General features: G+C 34.4%; 1 protein-coding gene across 1 annotated transcript; it reads left to right on the forward strand.

Annotated features, from left to right (window-relative positions):
- Positions 1–5,421: 5,421 nt before the first annotated feature.
- Positions 5,422–15,670, forward strand: LOC110782882 (uncharacterized). The gene is made up of 17 exons (XM_021987126.2): positions 5,422–5,965; positions 7,806–8,027; positions 8,275–8,333; positions 9,226–9,363; positions 11,617–11,691; positions 11,961–12,044; positions 12,149–12,210; positions 12,376–12,445; positions 12,646–12,721; positions 12,936–13,066; positions 14,302–14,361; positions 14,475–14,549; positions 14,636–14,740; positions 14,842–14,937; positions 15,030–15,110; positions 15,198–15,299; positions 15,390–15,670. The coding sequence occupies exons 1-17, from the start codon at positions 5,659–5,661 to the stop codon at positions 15,456–15,458; spliced, it is 1,812 nt and encodes a 603-aa protein (XP_021842818.2). The 5' UTR covers positions 5,422–5,658; the 3' UTR covers positions 15,459–15,670.
- The last annotated feature ends 1,228 nt before the right edge of the window (positions 15,671–16,898 follow it).

A 16,898-nucleotide genomic window follows, 5' to 3' on the forward strand; every position in this document is an offset into this window, starting at 1 on the left:
AATAAAGAAAGATAGCAATTAGTAGAAGGTACACTCGGTTGCACGTAAAGTTACATGCAACGGATTTGTTTAGAATTTTTACTCCTTTAAACAAAAGTACATATTTACCGTTGAAAAGTACATTTTTACACAAAAACTACATCCGCTTTAAAAGAACGAAAGATGTATGTGCTTTTAAACTGTAAAATTTGTTTTTAAATTATAAAAATGTGTTTTTAAACCGTAAAAATGTGTTTTTAACCCGGTTGCAGGTAGAGCTACATACAACCGGGTGCACGTTCTGATTTGTGGAAAGATAGAAACTTGAAATCTACATAGTATATTACATACACCCGATGCACGGTGCGCCTTCTCACATTTTCACCTTACATGTGAGGATAAAATGTTATAGAAACCACCAATTGATATAAATATACCCTTGGGTGCACGGTGCACACGGATACACCTAATAATTTCATGAAATCTGGCATGAGAAAGAGATAGAATAAGTACGAAAGTATAATTTACTTGAACTGATTCATTTCACTTTCCTTTTACCAAAATAATAACCGGATCAACTAATCAAAGTCAACTATGGCAAATATTAGAGTCAAACAATTTAGGTCCTGTTCTTCTGAACTTTATTTGGCTGAACTGAATTGAACTGAACTTAATGGAGCTGAACTGAACTGAACTGAACTAAACTTAATGGAACTGCAAAAAAGTCCAAAAAAACAGGACCTTATTTATGCTGGCAACTTGGCATAGAGATATGCACGTGAATAGCCACATAAAGCGATTATTAACGTAGACGAGATTCGATTTTAAAAATTGACCAAAAATGTACGAAAAACAATTATTTTTTCATTACGTCATTCCATCGTCCCTCTTTCTTATCTTTCTTTATCACTATTCCAACCTATCAAATGTCAATGCATGATCCATCTCGACCAAGTGATAAATACAGCTCATAAAGTATGTTTTTCTATTTTTTTGGGTGAAATATTTTGACTTTCACACTTGTTAACTTGAAATTTTGACCATTAATATAATTATGTGACTAGTAATAATTTCTGACAACACGATAGCTTACTCCGTATGATTTTTTATTTATTTATATTACTCGTACTAAATTAAAAGATCTAAAACACGGATGAAGTATTTGATATACTAGACAGCTAGAGAAATACATCCATAAAATTCAACATATTGCGGATGTCGCGTTAGTAGAATCAATTAGATGAATAATCACAAGTGGATTAGATTTTTTTTTTTTTCAATCAAGCTAGCGAGCTTGTTGAGAACTTATGATTGGTAAAATCTACACATATCCGGCCGGTTTTTTCAAGCCTTTATCTGTTCCATAGTTTCGATGTCCATATTATAATTTGTATGTACCACTTATATTCGCGAGGAGGAATTCCTAATTGTAACTTTTCCTTATCTATCAAAAAATACTCCGTATTATAGTTTGAATCAAAATTGCGCCTTGTTTATGTCCAAATTTTATACCAAGCAAAAAAATAGTTTGAATGAGAGAAAAGAGGCATCTCAAATCAAAATACTCTGTATTAACTTTTAAAGTCGTAGTACTACATGAAATAGCCACGGTCACGTACAATCAACACGAATAAGTAATAACGTACAAAAGAAAATCAGAAAATGCATTTAATCTATAAATTACATAGTACGAACCATGGAATACGACACAATACATGTGGTGTACGTAACGAAGGCCTTGGAAAACAAAAACAGCACGAAACCAACATGAACCGGAGGAGATCACAATTAAACAAAACGTATATTTACTACGTAACAAATAATTAAAAGATCGAAATTAAGAAGACATTCAAATCCTTGCAACGGAGAAAACAAACCCTACAAGTCCAACCATCAAAGCCGAAAAGGGTGCAAGCTTAAATGAACTCGAAGCACCAGAGTCACCACGGCCGCCATTTGGTGAGTCGCCACCCGGTCCACCATTCTTCATAAACGGCGATGGACCCTCAGCGTGGTGATGACCGTCGTGGGCCGATACAATCACTGCCATGGCAATTATACAAGCCACCAACACCAAAACTTTAACTTGAGAGTTAGCCATGACCAAAATGTATAAATTAACTATGTGTTTGTTTTATTAATATGCTTTGTTGTTGTACGTTGTGTTATATTTGATGAAATATTCATGGGATTTATATAGAAAGCCATCCAAATGATAAGTCAATTTGTTACCAACATATTATATGATAAATTGTTTAATTTAAATATCCAGTCCCGCGATACTTATTCCAATTCTGAATTATTCTTCGCCTTATGTACGTAATTTTTACAATTAACAATTGTATTAGTCAAATGTTTGTTTGTTTGTTTTTTTAAAATGCAAACGACAAGTACCTCTGGCTTTGAATCTTAGCGACTTTTTTCATTTATAATAATAATATTTCATCCGTTCTAAAATATCGCACCATGTTGACTTTTACACTATTCAATATTCATGTTGTGCCCTTTGGCCATTTTTTGTAAAATATACGTAAAAGAAGTGTAATCATGTAGGATCATATTAGATTCGTATCGATATATTCTTTCTAAATATCAATTTTTTATAATTTTTACTTATACATAATTCGAGGGATAACGAGTCAAAGTGATGTATTGGGATCGGAAGTGTGAAGTTAACATGGTGCAATATTTCCGGAACGGAGAAAGTATCATGTCTAATTTCTTGATTTTTTTTAATTGCGTACAATGGAAACTTCTTAGTTTGTTATGTCGTACAGTAATAAACATGTCGTGTACTCTTGTGTATAGTGTTGATTCATACGGAGTACTTCATGTGATTACTCCGTATATAATTAAGCGTGGATGTCCTGAATGAAGTAGTACGTACTCCAGACTTATCCTATGTTAGAGTCTTGGGTGAAATATGTTACTCGTCGTACATGCAACATGCCATTCGTATCGAGTAATGGACAAAACGAACCGTTCATCATTTTTGAAAGAATGAAGGTTGAGGTTGACGTTAAATTTTGAAATATACTTTAAAACAACGTTTGACCAAGCTTTTATAAATGGTTACGTTCCTAAATCACGATTATCTAAGCTTCATTTTGAATTTGACTTTAAAATCCAATTAATTGGGTCATAGTCATGAATTTACATCCTACCAAAATGGATGCACTTAATTGGGTCATATGCTACACGAAACAGTTTTTCCTACCTCACCAAGTTACAATGCTTATAGCCTTATACTAGTGTTTGGGCCCAAGCGATGCCCCACGTTATTATGTGTGAAATTATGTTAATTTTTTTTCACAAGATAATTATGATATATCGTATTAATATTAATTTTGCAAAGGTAACAGGTAAAAAGTTATAGCTTAATTGGATAATGCTCTAGTGTTGAAACTGGTGGTTGCAAGTTCAAATCTTATCCAAAAACCATATTATTTCTCATGTTTTAAATGAAAGTGAATTGCTAGCATGGACTTATATATGTATAGGAGACATATTTGTTGAATTATTAGAGCGCCACGTAGGAAATATAATGGTTTCGACCAATAAAAAATAAGATTTCTAATTATTTTTGAATTAAATAATTGAGTACCACGTAGATAATTAATTAGGTGCCACATAGAAGCCACGTAGAAAATCTAATGATCTCGACCAATAAAAAATAAGATTTCTAATTTATTTTTGAATTAAAAAGATCGAGTGCCACGTATATAAGTAATTAGGCGCCACACATATATTTTAATTAATTAATTACTAATATATACAACTACATCCAAAATCAAACACTCTAATAATTAAAAAAAAATCTAAAATTTTCCTCAAAAAAAAATAAAATCTAATACAAAATTCATCCAAAATCAAACACTAATCTGAAATGAAATTCAATCTAAAATCAAACATTAATCCAATATTAAAACGACACGAACGAATGAAATCTAATGGTTTCGGCCGGCCAATGAAAAATAATATTTCGAAAGTATTTTTGAATTAAAAAAGTCGAGTGCCACATAGATAAATAATTAGGTGCTACGTATTTTTTTTATTAATTAATTACTAATATTACGCATGTACAATTTCATCAAAAGTTTAACATTATAATAATTAAAAAGTAAATCTAAAATGAAATTTAATCCAAAATCAAAATAAAAAACTAATATAATCCAATATATAAAATATAGCCATTGTTATATATAGAGAAGTTTTATTTTAACTTAACAGTTTATTAGAATCCGCGTAAAATCTAGTATTCAATAAATTAAGTGCAACAACTCAAAGCTAGCTATATAATTGTTAGATTTGGCGTAACATGTTCACTTATCCAATCACTTATCCAAGTCATGCACGAACTTCCCAACTAGTAAGTTTCTAAAATAAGGAGAAACGAACAAACCCTTTATTATTTCCTCATTAAAATTACCGAAAACCTATATCCATTAGGATTGGGGTTATTGGTTTAAAAAATACAAAACTGCGACGATGAATAATGTTGTGTTCATTAAGATGTTGTACAGAAGAATATCTTGTATAATTTTTATGTGCTACGGAGTTCTAAAAAGAATTAGGACAATTTTAATATTTTTACGTAGACATCAAATATCTTAAGAGTTCTCTTATCACGGAGATAAGTTCATAGTACGTACAAAATAAGCTTTTTTATGTATTATTTCACATATAAATAAGTTTGTCAATAAGTTATGTTAAATTAAGATACTCCTCTCGTTCCTATTTAAGTGTCCACTTTGGAGGAATTCACGGTAATTAAGGAAAATGAAAAGTGTGTAAGAAATACAATGACTGAGATTGTTTTTTTGGGGAAAGGATAAAATAGATACTTCGTAATTGTTTATTGATAAATTACAAATAAAAGTGGATTGGTGGATGGAAAGTGTAGAATGTGTAAGAAAAAACAATCATGATTTATGGAAAAGTGTATGGAAAAGTGTAGACGTGTAGTACAAAAATGGAAAGTGGACACTTATAAGGGAACGCGATTTTTGGAAAGTGGACACTTAAATAGGAACGGAGGAAGTAATATAAGCTCAGAGAAAATAAGACTACATTCCGTTCCAGATAATCGTTCAGACAAAATTAGTTCTTTTTCCAAAAAATATGGAGTATGGTTTTTATAAGATTGGACCCTAATACGGAGTATGAAAGTTTAACACTAAAGACTTATTCAATCAAGCCATGATATTTTACATGTTCCATTTTAAAAATTAATACTAAGAAGGTAAAGAAATTTTTTATTGTAAAAAGATTCAAACATAATTTATGAATTAATATAATAATTAATTGTTATTCACGCAACCATTCGGGAAATTGCTCATACCAAAATACTACGGAGTAGTTCTTATATGATTATATGCAAGTATGCAACCGATTATGCCTTGTTTAAGTACCTATCAAGTCTGTTTCGGTTTGTTCCTTCAATTTAGTTTTGGATAAAGCCCAGATTTCAAGCTAGCCCAAAACCCATTTTCAATCGACTTTCTCTCTCCTCCCTCTCTACGATTCGAGAAGCGGCAATCTATCCTGCTCTTTTCTGCAATTTCGACTCACACACACTTCCAGAATTCCCAGAAGAAAAAAAAAGCAACAAGATTTCTTCAATGCTTAATTAAACCCCACAAAATTATTTATAAAATTACCCAATTTCAAGCTCCATTAATGGCGTCCACTCCTTCTCCCTCCTCCACAATTTCTCTCTCCTCAACAAAACTCCCATTTCAACCCCAGAGCCACCCTTTTCGTCAGGGTTTGCCTTTTCTGACGACCGTTAATGGGAGAAGACGATGTTTGAAGTTGAAATTCTCCACTGTAAGAGCCTCCGCTAGCAGTACTGGGCGCGGTTCTTCTCGTAGTCGTAGAGTAGTTTATAGGGAGTCTCAGGGACAGAATCCGTTACCCATTGGCCAATTTAAGGAGATTGCAACGGCTCTTGTTCCTCCTGCTCTTTTCCTCGCCGTATCTATCGGTAATTAGCTGCCCTTTTTCTTGCATTTCATGTATTTGGTTGTTTTTATGGTGGGTAGAGAGTAATGATGCAGACGGGATTCAATCCTAGTTTACGAACTAAGCTAACTAGAATTTGGTTGGTTTTTGGTAGGTGATTAAATGGTATTACTTAGGTAGGGTTGAATTAGGAGAAAGGACATCAATGTGAATTGTGAAATGTAAGTTAGGACTTAGGACCATTCAATGTAGCATTATGCATACTCATTCTTGTTCCTATTGAAATTTACTTCCAATTAAACAAGTTATAAGTGTTTGGGATGTTATTGGTATGGGCAAGTTAGCTTCTCGAAATTTAGGAACGCGAATTATGATGGATTTAATGGATAAGAGGAAAAGGAATTGGATCATATGTTTTGGGTCAATTGAACTGTGATTTATATTAAGCTATAATAATTATAGCTCAGAAGCCGCATTGCAATGGATATACAAATATTAAAAATGAGGATTGACAAGTTTTTAGGCGATAGTGATCCATATTATGCACTTATTTGGGACCTCACCTAGGGTACAGACGAATGTGACTGAAAGGTGTCTTATATAGGTATATATGTCAACACTTCCAACTTATAGAGATCAGGGAAGGCTGCAAATTTCTTCAGAGGGTTGTATGTTTGAGGTTTACTAGTTGTAAGGAAGAGCCGAGGAGGTAGGGTTTGATGGAAGATTAGACTAGAATGCTTTTAGCGGAATTTATTTAGATGGATTGGAGTAGTTGGACTGACCAAAATTTCACACTGAAAGGTTACCAGTTACGCCATCTCTCCTTTGGGACAAATGTTTACTTTAATGTTCTAAGCAAGTAATCCGAAGTTGATGTTGTTGGGATCTCCTAATGTGGAGCAGACTTGTAGGGAAGAGTCAGAATGTATCTCAGTTTTGCAGCAACAGGAGGAAAGTGGAGTTGCTTTTCCTCTGTTTCTTCCAAGAAATACTAGGAGATTCTTTGTTTTAGTGTCTTGTGTCCAAATGATAATCTTGACGGGGTTTTTATGTGCTAGCAGAAAATGTAGCAGCATAATTCCATATTTCTAAGTGTTAGGAATCATATAGGGCCAAGAAAGCCCAAGAAGCTCAAGAGATGGCATCTCGTGTTATTTTTTTTGGGATTCAATAACTTTTTTAGCATCGATATGGCCAAGACAACTGAGGCTTTTAAGACTACTTGTTTTCCTTTTGTACGCTTTTCTATATACAGTCCTTTTCTTCTTTCTGTTTTTTGGAAAAAAAGGTAGCTTGATTGTGGCCTAAATTACCACCAACTCACCAAGTAGTTAAGTTATTGCGGGAATAAATGTATCTTTTTCTCGTTAAACACATAAGGACATGAAATCTTGTCCCAATTTTTTTTTCTCTTGCATGAACGAGGAGTTTATCACTTTATCTCTGATATGAACCAAGAGCTTATCTCTTGTACAAGTATGAGCGAAGAGCTTATCCCTTGTTTGAAACTTTGAACGAAGAGTTTACCATTTAATGTCACTACATTGACTGTTGGATCCCTCCCAATACTAATTATAGCACTCCACGTAACTGACTTACCCTAAACCTGCAAGATTCTAACTTTTTTCTCCTAAACTCCAATTTAGCACTAACCATGGCTCTAGTTGCAAATTGAAGACTCTTATCCCTGAAGTTAATTAAATATCACCTTCACTACAATGGTTAGCTGGACACTAGATGACTAGATCATTAGAGGAGCATCTCCCTAACAAAACACTAGTGTTTATAATTGCTAGTTTCTTCCCAGTATACATGAAGATTTCAAAAAGAGTTCACTAATTTGTTCTTTCAGCTCACAGTTTTGTGGAAGGTCGTTGGTAAAATCCTTTTGCCTAAGCCTCCGAAGGCTACAACTAGTACATCAACAGAAAACAAACCTGCATCCTCGGAGATGAAGTGGTCATTTGCTGCTGGGACAAACTTGTTAAAAAATATGAGTCAGAAGATTGAGAGAGATTCAAAGTTGAAGCTCAACGACTTTGCCAAAGAACTTAGGTCTTTCAATATAGTTGATATGTCAGGTACGTCCAGTAATAAAACATTCCTGTCTTCATGATTCTTCATTGAGTCATTGAGGTATTCATAGTTCAAGGTAGTTTCAGTATCGTCTTCTGTGGTTCATCGTTACCTTTATACTTTTTGCCCTTTCTTGTTTTGTAGATGTGGTATACGATGCTGTTCTTTATCTGCCATCAAGGCGTGATAATTCCAGTGTTTTGTTACTGAGATACACTTTGCCAAATTTATTTGCATACTTTTTTTTTGTAGGTCGTAGTTTTGGTGATGAAGGTCTATATTTTCTTGCTGAAAGCTTGGCATACAATCAGGTTAGATATTTGATTGAATATGATTTCTTCATCCTAAATGTTTGGTCAGTTTGTAGACTTTATACTGATATTGATGAGATGGGCTTGATCTTCTATAATGGATTTCTTCTTCTCCTAGCAAGTTTTTCAGCTAAGCCTAGTAACTTCAATGAAAATGTACGAAGTACGTTGAAATACAGAGTCATCATGGATGATAAAAGGTGGAAGATATAGAAATTAAAAAAGATTATCATTTTAGTGTATGTAACTTTTTCTTCGAATATATACCGGAAGAAGTTTGTGTGTTGGTAATCTTGTTATTTTAAAAATTAATATGGAATATGGCATAAGGCGACATGAAGCCAGAGGTGAAGCTCTTGCAAGATCCAAAACCTTAAGGAGGGAGAGAGAAAGACATAGGTAGTAAAATATTCCAAACTAGAACAGGTCAAGGAGGAAGGACCGAAGTTGATGTGGAAAAAAAGAGCCAAGTGTAATGACGGGAAGCTAGAACCAAGCAGATGCAACCGAAATATAGGAAAGCAGGGAAAGAAATTTAAGAAATAGGGTGCTGTTGAGAATCGAACGATTGTTCTTAGGAGAAAAGATACTAAACCAGTTAGTTCTGCTGCCAAAAGAACAAAAAAACAACCAGCTAGATCATGTGTGAATATAAAGCTGACTGACTCCATAAAACTTGAAATTGGGAGGAATTGCCTACACAATCCCTCGCCTCTAATTCCTCCCCTGGTGCTACATGTTTTCCTTTTAATATTCTCTTGTGAGTCTATAACTCCAAATGTTTTTAACTTTCCTCTTGTATTTATTTTTGGTTTTAAGTTTAGATTATCGGAAAAATCTGCTCTCCCACCATTTGTGAACTGCATATGACGTTAACAACATTGTATTTTAGGTTGCAGAAGAAGTAGATTTTTCAGCTAACGGAATAACATCAGCTGGAGTAAAAGCCTTTGATGGCATTCTCCAGTCAAATATCTTCTTGAAAACATTAAATCTCTCCGGAAATTCTATTGGAGATGAAGGAGCCAAGGTTAGCCTTTTGAAATCGTAACATTTACAACTTTATGCGATTAGGATAGCTACATGCTTGCAGGTAACAATTCAGTTAGGCATTGTAGGGATTGAGAAATGGTAATCTACATATAGAAGTTGCACTTCAGTCTTTTTGCTATGTCAGACTAGTCACTTTGCTGTTTTAATTTGCTTTTATAAGAGGGGCGTCTATAAAGTTTGTGGTATGATCAACATACTATCTTGATCAACATAATAGTCACTTAGCTGTTTTGTAGTAGATGTTGCGCATGCAATGACTTACCTATCAAGAATATATTTCCCTTATTTTTATGCTTATCTACATAGATTTTTTTGGATGAGTTAGTGAGTGAGCTTTTATTACCAATAGTAACCAGAATACAAGTCATTAGCGCAGACATTAGAAGTTAAACAATCACCAGAATTTCACCTAGGCTCTTAGAATAACACTCTTAGCTCTACAAAAGTACAAAACCTCAAATTAAATCCTTTCTTGATTAGAAACATTTTAAAGCATTTACCGGTTAGCCTTGCATCTTAACTGTTCTTTTAACCTGCCTAAAGCCTAACTACAACATCAGGATGAACTTTCTTTTCCGGACCATGCTTTATTCCTAGAGTGCCAAATCTGGTAATCAAAACGCTCCAAAGATCAGTCAAGCATACTACACATAAGACCTTGATTTTCCTATGCACTCTGCAGATGCCCCTTACATACCTGCTGAATCTCTCTATTCGTGTGTTATATCCCGTAACCACTTCATCACATGCCCGAAGCACAACACTATACGATTGAAGAAAATATGAGCATCTCAGTTTCCAAGCCACAGAAGGCAAACATCAACAGTACTGACCCTAGTCTTCCATAATGTGTTCCTTGTACTATAATTTAATGCTTAGGCACATTGAGTGAATCCTGAAACCATGAATGCCAAATAATCCCACTTTTTCAAGGCCTTTCAACCAGAAGTAATGACTAGAAGTGGTATTACACTTTGTTGGGTGCAGCAAAACCAGCTTTGAGAGTACTTTTGATACCACATACAGCTAGCTCCAAGTTGGTGGGTCATCGTACAATCCCACCAGCTTTAAGAGTGAAGGCCTTGTCCAAATTTTTTGGTCACTAACCAGTAACCATCAAACCTCTAATTTGATTGTGTTTCCTCCTTGCTTTTTTGGACGCATTAATGAAAGAATTTTCCTGGGGCCATCTTTGTTTCACATGCCTCGGTCTTCTGCCTTAATTAACTTTTCTTTGTAAAAGCTAATAATGTACTCCCTCCGTCTCTTTTTGTTTTTTACGTTTGGTATTTTTCACGCGTTTTAACGAATAATTAATTTGCATTGAAATTCCTCAATTTTTTTATTTAAACGAGATAAATTACGTTTATTTATAATGTTTTCACTTTTATCAAGATTCTGATATTGGGAAATGAGAAAAATTTAATGTCCCAATGCAAAAGTGTGAGAAATTAAATGACCAAATGAATTTGATTGGTTAAAATAATAATTGGACACAAATTTTGATAGAATACTAAGTCATTTATGTGATAGTATAAAAGGAAATGTAAAGAACATTTTGAAATACCCAAAAAGGAAAACGTAAAAACAAAAAGAGACAGAGGGAGTACATTGCTGAAATACTTTCATTGATTTGTTTAAGACTTAAGAGCGATATTCTTTCGGTAAGTGCTGCACAATCTGTCTTGTCTATATTCTACAGAGATCTTATGAGATATATTGTCCCAAAAATAATAAGTGAAAAGGTGTCCAGATCGTATGAGCATCGTGGTTCTGTACTGTGAAGAGCCTCGGTTTTATCATGAGGTTTTAAATTAATGTTATTGTGTGTCTCAGTGTATTAATTAATCAATCCAGTTGCCGCTGGTTTGCCTCCTTTTTTTCTTTCCTCATTATTCGTTTTAGACCTTTAGCACTTGTTGGCAAATATGATAAGTAGTATGTAACAGTGTAAAAGATTTCTCTTGCTTGTTGTGGAGGAAGACTTCTTGTGAGACTGTTCATCGTGGAGTTTTCCTCCCCTTCCTCCCAAAAATATATGTTTTTCCTTGCTTATTTTGAAATGCAGAAGTGTATATGATGAAATATCTACTTAATAATCATCCCAGTGTTATAAGTATAATGCAAACAGAAGCAAATTGTCACTTGGATGCCCTAGATATGTGTTAAGTATGTTACAGATCTTTTTCATTCTCTCTAATTTTTCATTAATATTAATTTTCTTTTGCAGTGCTTATGTGAGGTATTGGTAAATAATAGTGGTGTTGAGAAGCTGCAATTGAACAGTACTGGCATGGGAGATGAGGTCAGTTTACATCTCAAATTCTAAGTTGATATTTATTTATTTGCTTTAAAAGCCTATACTCGGAACTAGTCTCCAATATTTTCAATTTAAGTGCAAAATTTCTTGTCTTAGGCGACTTAGTTCTGAAGCCTGAGGCTCTAGCTGATTACTTTATGATCTTTACTTGGTGTTATCTGATGGTTGGAGCCTTTCATGGCAGCTAGAAGAAGTATTAAAGTTTAAGCTGCTCTTTAGCTTAGTGACTATTAAGAAATACTCTTTTCATGCAGGGTGCCAAAGCTGTCGCAGAAATGCTGAAGAAAAATACAACTTTGCGCATTATTGAGCTTAACAACAACATGATCGACTATTCGGTATGCAGCTAACATTAGCATTCCACATCTGATGTTGTATCTATATCGAACAGAAACTTGAAAATTTGTACTATTTATGTTTTGTGTTCCAAAAATGGAGGTAGGGTTTTGCAAGTATTGCTGGGGCGCTAGTTGAGAACAACACCATCCAAAGTTTACACCTGACGTGAGTTTAAGCTGTGATCTCAACTTGCATTCTGCAAACTCCCTTCTATTTGTCGGCGTCTCTGTAACCCAGCCAACTTCCCAAAAGAAGATAAAGAAAAAATAATCTCTACTTTTTCGTTTTTGTAGTATATTTTTGTGTTAATGATCTCCTGTAATGGTGCAGTGGTAACTATGGTGGGGCTTTGGGAGTTGCTGCTTTAGCTAAAGGTATGGAGGCGAATAAGTCCATACGGGTATGTTTTCTGGTATACTTGAATGCTGCTCGTGGCTGTTTTTCTGACTCCGTTTTAGTTCAAATTTCCTTTGTTAATATACGTATTAATTGTGAAATGCTCAGTATTTAAAACCTTTTCCAAAATAAAAGTGGATGCTTTTGTTAAATTGTGGCATTCTCAAGTCCTTAATCTTAAATCTAAGAAATTAAATATTTCAGGACCTTCACCTGCATGGAAATTCTATGGGCAATGAAGGAGTCCGTGCTTTGATGTCAAGCTTGTCAGCACGTAAAGGTTTATCTCTTTTTCTTCCGTACATATTCTAAGGGTCTTTAGCTCCAGAACTTACTTCATTTCTATCCCCAATTTTCGAGCACTCAATTACTGGTTTAGTTTCCTTTACATCTTTTGCCCTCATCGTTCTCCATGGAAGATAAAAGGGACATCTCTTTCCTTTATTTTTTCTTTTCCCATATTCGAGTTTCCACTGAATTCCACCAACTTTCAGGGAAAATGGTGCAGCTGGATATCAGCAACAATGAAATTGGTTCTAGAGGTGCTTTTCACATAGCAGAATATGTAAAGAACACCAAGAGCTTGTTATGGCTGAATGTTTACATGAACGACATTGGGGATGAGGTATGCTGTTACGAGCCAATTTGTCCCCCACCGTTTATTGTTCACTGGACGGGTTCTTATTATAAAATATTGCTTTGTAATCTGATTGTTTTGTTGAGTGAAACCTCCGCATTCTCTCTCTCCTTCCAATTATGAAGTATCTGTCTCTGTAGAAAGAATAGTGGAAAAGAGACGGGAAAAGGAACTTCTGATGTTTGGATGCCTTAAGTTTAACCCTTTAACAAAGGCATCATGATGCCAAACATCTGTTGTGCTGTTAATTATAAAGTCAACTTCAAGAGAAAAGCTTCCAGATGTTGGTACGATGATGGGAGTTTGTTTTTTTTACAGCTTAACAGCCTGTTCGTTAGGTGGTAATAAATTGACAAACTGGTGATAATGTCAATGATTGTATATGTAATTTTGTGAAGAAAATCTCATGCCAATATCCATGATAATGCTGGTCCATCTCCAAATACCTCATTTTCTTCGTAACTTTTCATTACCATCCATTATGACTTTAAAGGCGGTAGTGGGCGGAAATGTAAATTTATGAAGAAAGACGCATGTTTGGAGATGGAGTTTGATTTTAAAGGCGGTAGTGGATGGAAATGTAAACTTATGAAGCAAGACACATGTTTGGAGATGGAGTTTGATTATCATGGTAATGAAAATGGGATTTCCTAATTCCTTACAACATTACATACCAACTCATTACCGTTCCTGTAATTTATGACCACTTACCAAACATGTCCCAGACATACCTTTTTGTGCTTTCTCTGTATTGCACTGATATCAATTTCATATAGTACTACATATTGGAAGTATCCTTTCATTAATGGCTTAGAAAAATTCAGTTCTTGTTAGGAAAACCCTATTTTTAAGAATTTCTTTGTTAGATCTCCAGCATCTTCTAGTTGCATTTATGTTCATCAGTTTAGGAGAAGTCAATAATTATGCAAGTAATAGATGTTTGCCTCTGAAATCTGAATACTGTTTTAGCAATTGTGCACTTTGCTCCTTCATAACAGGACTGTTTTAGTGTTGTGTTCACTGATACATGTCTGAGTTTGTTTATTTTTCCTGTACTTCTGTCTTGGCTATGGTTGGATCATGATACACACTTTGTTATTAGAGAATAGAAGCTGAACTTGTTATATTACTTAGTATCTGTGTGTGGACGCTGTTTCTTCTTTAAAATTGAGAAATTGTTGAGTGGTTTATCTGATCAGCCTGAATGTTTGCCTATCAACTAGGGGGCAGAAAAAATTGCTGATGCACTTAAACAGAATCGATCAATCACTACCATAGACTTGGTGAGAAAAATAGCATTTTGTGTTAACACAAGTATAATTAATTGGTGTTGAATTATTGGCTTTCTACCGTCTATATATCATAATTTTCAAGGTTTCTATTCTGGAATCCTCAGGGAGGAAATAACATTCATGCTAAAGGAATAAGTTGCGTTGCTGAGGTCTTGAAAGATAATGATGTCATTACAACAGTAAAGCTCACCTCATCCTCTCTTCCCCCGATTACCTTTTACCATTTTATCCCTTGACTACTTCAACTTCTTTTTTCTTCTCTTAGTTGGAAGTTGGCTATAATCCAATTGGACCTGACGGAGCAAAAGCCTTAGCTGACGTACTTAAATTTAATGGGAAAATTAAGACACTTAAACTCGGCTGGTGTCAGGTAAAGTATTTTTTCAAAATGTTAATTTTAAACTCGGCTGGTGTCTGAAAACATGCACTTTTAGATGTTAATTTAGGATATTATCTGGTCATATGTTGCAGATTGGAGGAAAGGGTGCAGAGTACATAGGCGATATGATTAAGTATAACACCACCATATCAACACTTGATTTGAGAGCAAACGGATTGATGGATGAAGTATATTTTTCTTACTTAAATATATGCTCTGAGCATGCTTGATGTCTCTTTTGTCGCATTGTAATATTTTTCAGTTACATTTTTCATTGCAGGGCGTAGTTTGTTTAGCACAGAGCTTGAAAGTGGTGAATGAAGCCCTAACTTCATTAGATTTGGGATTTAACGAAATAAGAGTACAAACTTAAGCTCATCTTTTCATTTCTTTTTTAACAAGAAAAATCTATATTCCCCGTCTTTAATATGGAATTTGTTGTGGGCAGGATTCTGGGGCATATGCAATTTCACAAGCGCTGAAGGCTAACGAAGATGTTGCCTTGACGTCTATAAATCTTACCAGCAACTTTATTACAAAACTCGGACAGGTAAATTCTGTTAGAAGTTAATTTCCTTTTATGTACTTCCCTCTTCTGCTCAATTTGCCATTACCTTACCGATATTTTGATGAAACGCAGAGTGCTCTTAATGATGCGAGTGATCACGTATTAGAAATGGTTGGACAGGAAGTTGCCATATACTTCTAGGTTACTTGTTGCATAGAGATGTAGTTTTAGTTGTCACGTATTAGCAACATCAATTTTTCTCCTAATAAGTTGTAGATTCTTTACGTTTTAGATTTGTTATCCCTAACCATTTTGGGGATGAAAATTTTGAGTTGAGGAATTGTAAACATTTATGGAATATTGTACTTGCATCATGATTGAATTGAAGTGGCAAATTGATGGTTCACATTAAATAGGTTTGGTTTGGAATTTGTATCCCTTCAGTCTGGGTTGATATTTTTTGAAGAAACAATTTGGGTTAATCAAGCCTGGTAGTGTTCGAGTCTATTACCTATTATATTTATGATAAATTAAATGATATTTGTTGTCGTATTTTTTCGAGTTGGGTAGGTTAATATTAGGTCAATTTTGGCTGAGGTCTAAATCGGTTCAAGTAATTTTGGTTCAATCGAAATTAGGAGTTTGTTTTGTCAACTCTAGTTGTTAATCATGGACTAAAATTAATTAGTTTGGTGAAGACTAATGGATTATTCAATTCGTTGGAGGCTGGTTACTTCCCGAATGTTCCGTCTAATTTTACTTGTCCATTTGCGACAAATTGTTCTATATGGATTTTGTGTGTATCATTACACGTGTTGTTACTAGTAGTACTTTTTCTCTATGTCTATGAAACATGAATCTCCAACAAAGTAGGTTAAATGTCATTGTTCATGGTTGATGGTACTCATACGTTATTTGTTTTTTTAAGTTCGCTTAAGATACTCAACTCACATGTTATATACTACATCCGTATTTATTTAAGAGATACACTTGACCGGATACGAGTATTAAAAATAATTGAATGAGATAAAGTAATAAAACAAGTGGGGTTGAGTAGACATTTTAATAAGTAAAACAAGTGGGGACCATGTCATTTTAGGGGGTGTGGGGTTGTGGTGGGTTGTAGATAGATTATTTAATTAGATGGTGGGGTTGATAAGTTACTAAAACTGGCAAGTGTATCTCTTAAGTAAATACGGCCGAAAAAAGCAAGTATATCCCTTTATTAAATACAAATGGAGTATTTTACAATGAAAATAAAAACTGCACACAATGATGAGCGATTTCCTTCAATATTGTTTAAAGAACGGCAAATTCTCAAAATGCGCCATTTTTTAACTTAATTCCCACCATACCGTCCACGTCAGCATTTAAACCGGTCTTTTTTTTAACGAAGCAGCACTAAATCGCTATCTGAGATAGCGGTTGACTTAAGTAAACCGCTATCTGAGATAGCGGTTTATAATCACTATTTATAAATGGTAAAAAAAAATAAGCGCGTTAGGTAGGGGTCAAACCTAGGACCTTCTGCTTATATGGCAGACTCTATCCACCACTGAGCTACAGACACAAATGATGTCACTAGAGGTTACTTCTAAGTTATATTTCTATTTAAACTGTAATTAATGTTAAAAATAATTT

Source organism: Spinacia oleracea, chromosome 1, assembly GCF_020520425.1.
Source record: "Spinacia oleracea cultivar Varoflay chromosome 1, BTI_SOV_V1, whole genome shotgun sequence".
Classification (NCBI taxonomy): Eukaryota; Viridiplantae; Streptophyta; class Magnoliopsida; order Caryophyllales; family Amaranthaceae; genus Spinacia; species Spinacia oleracea.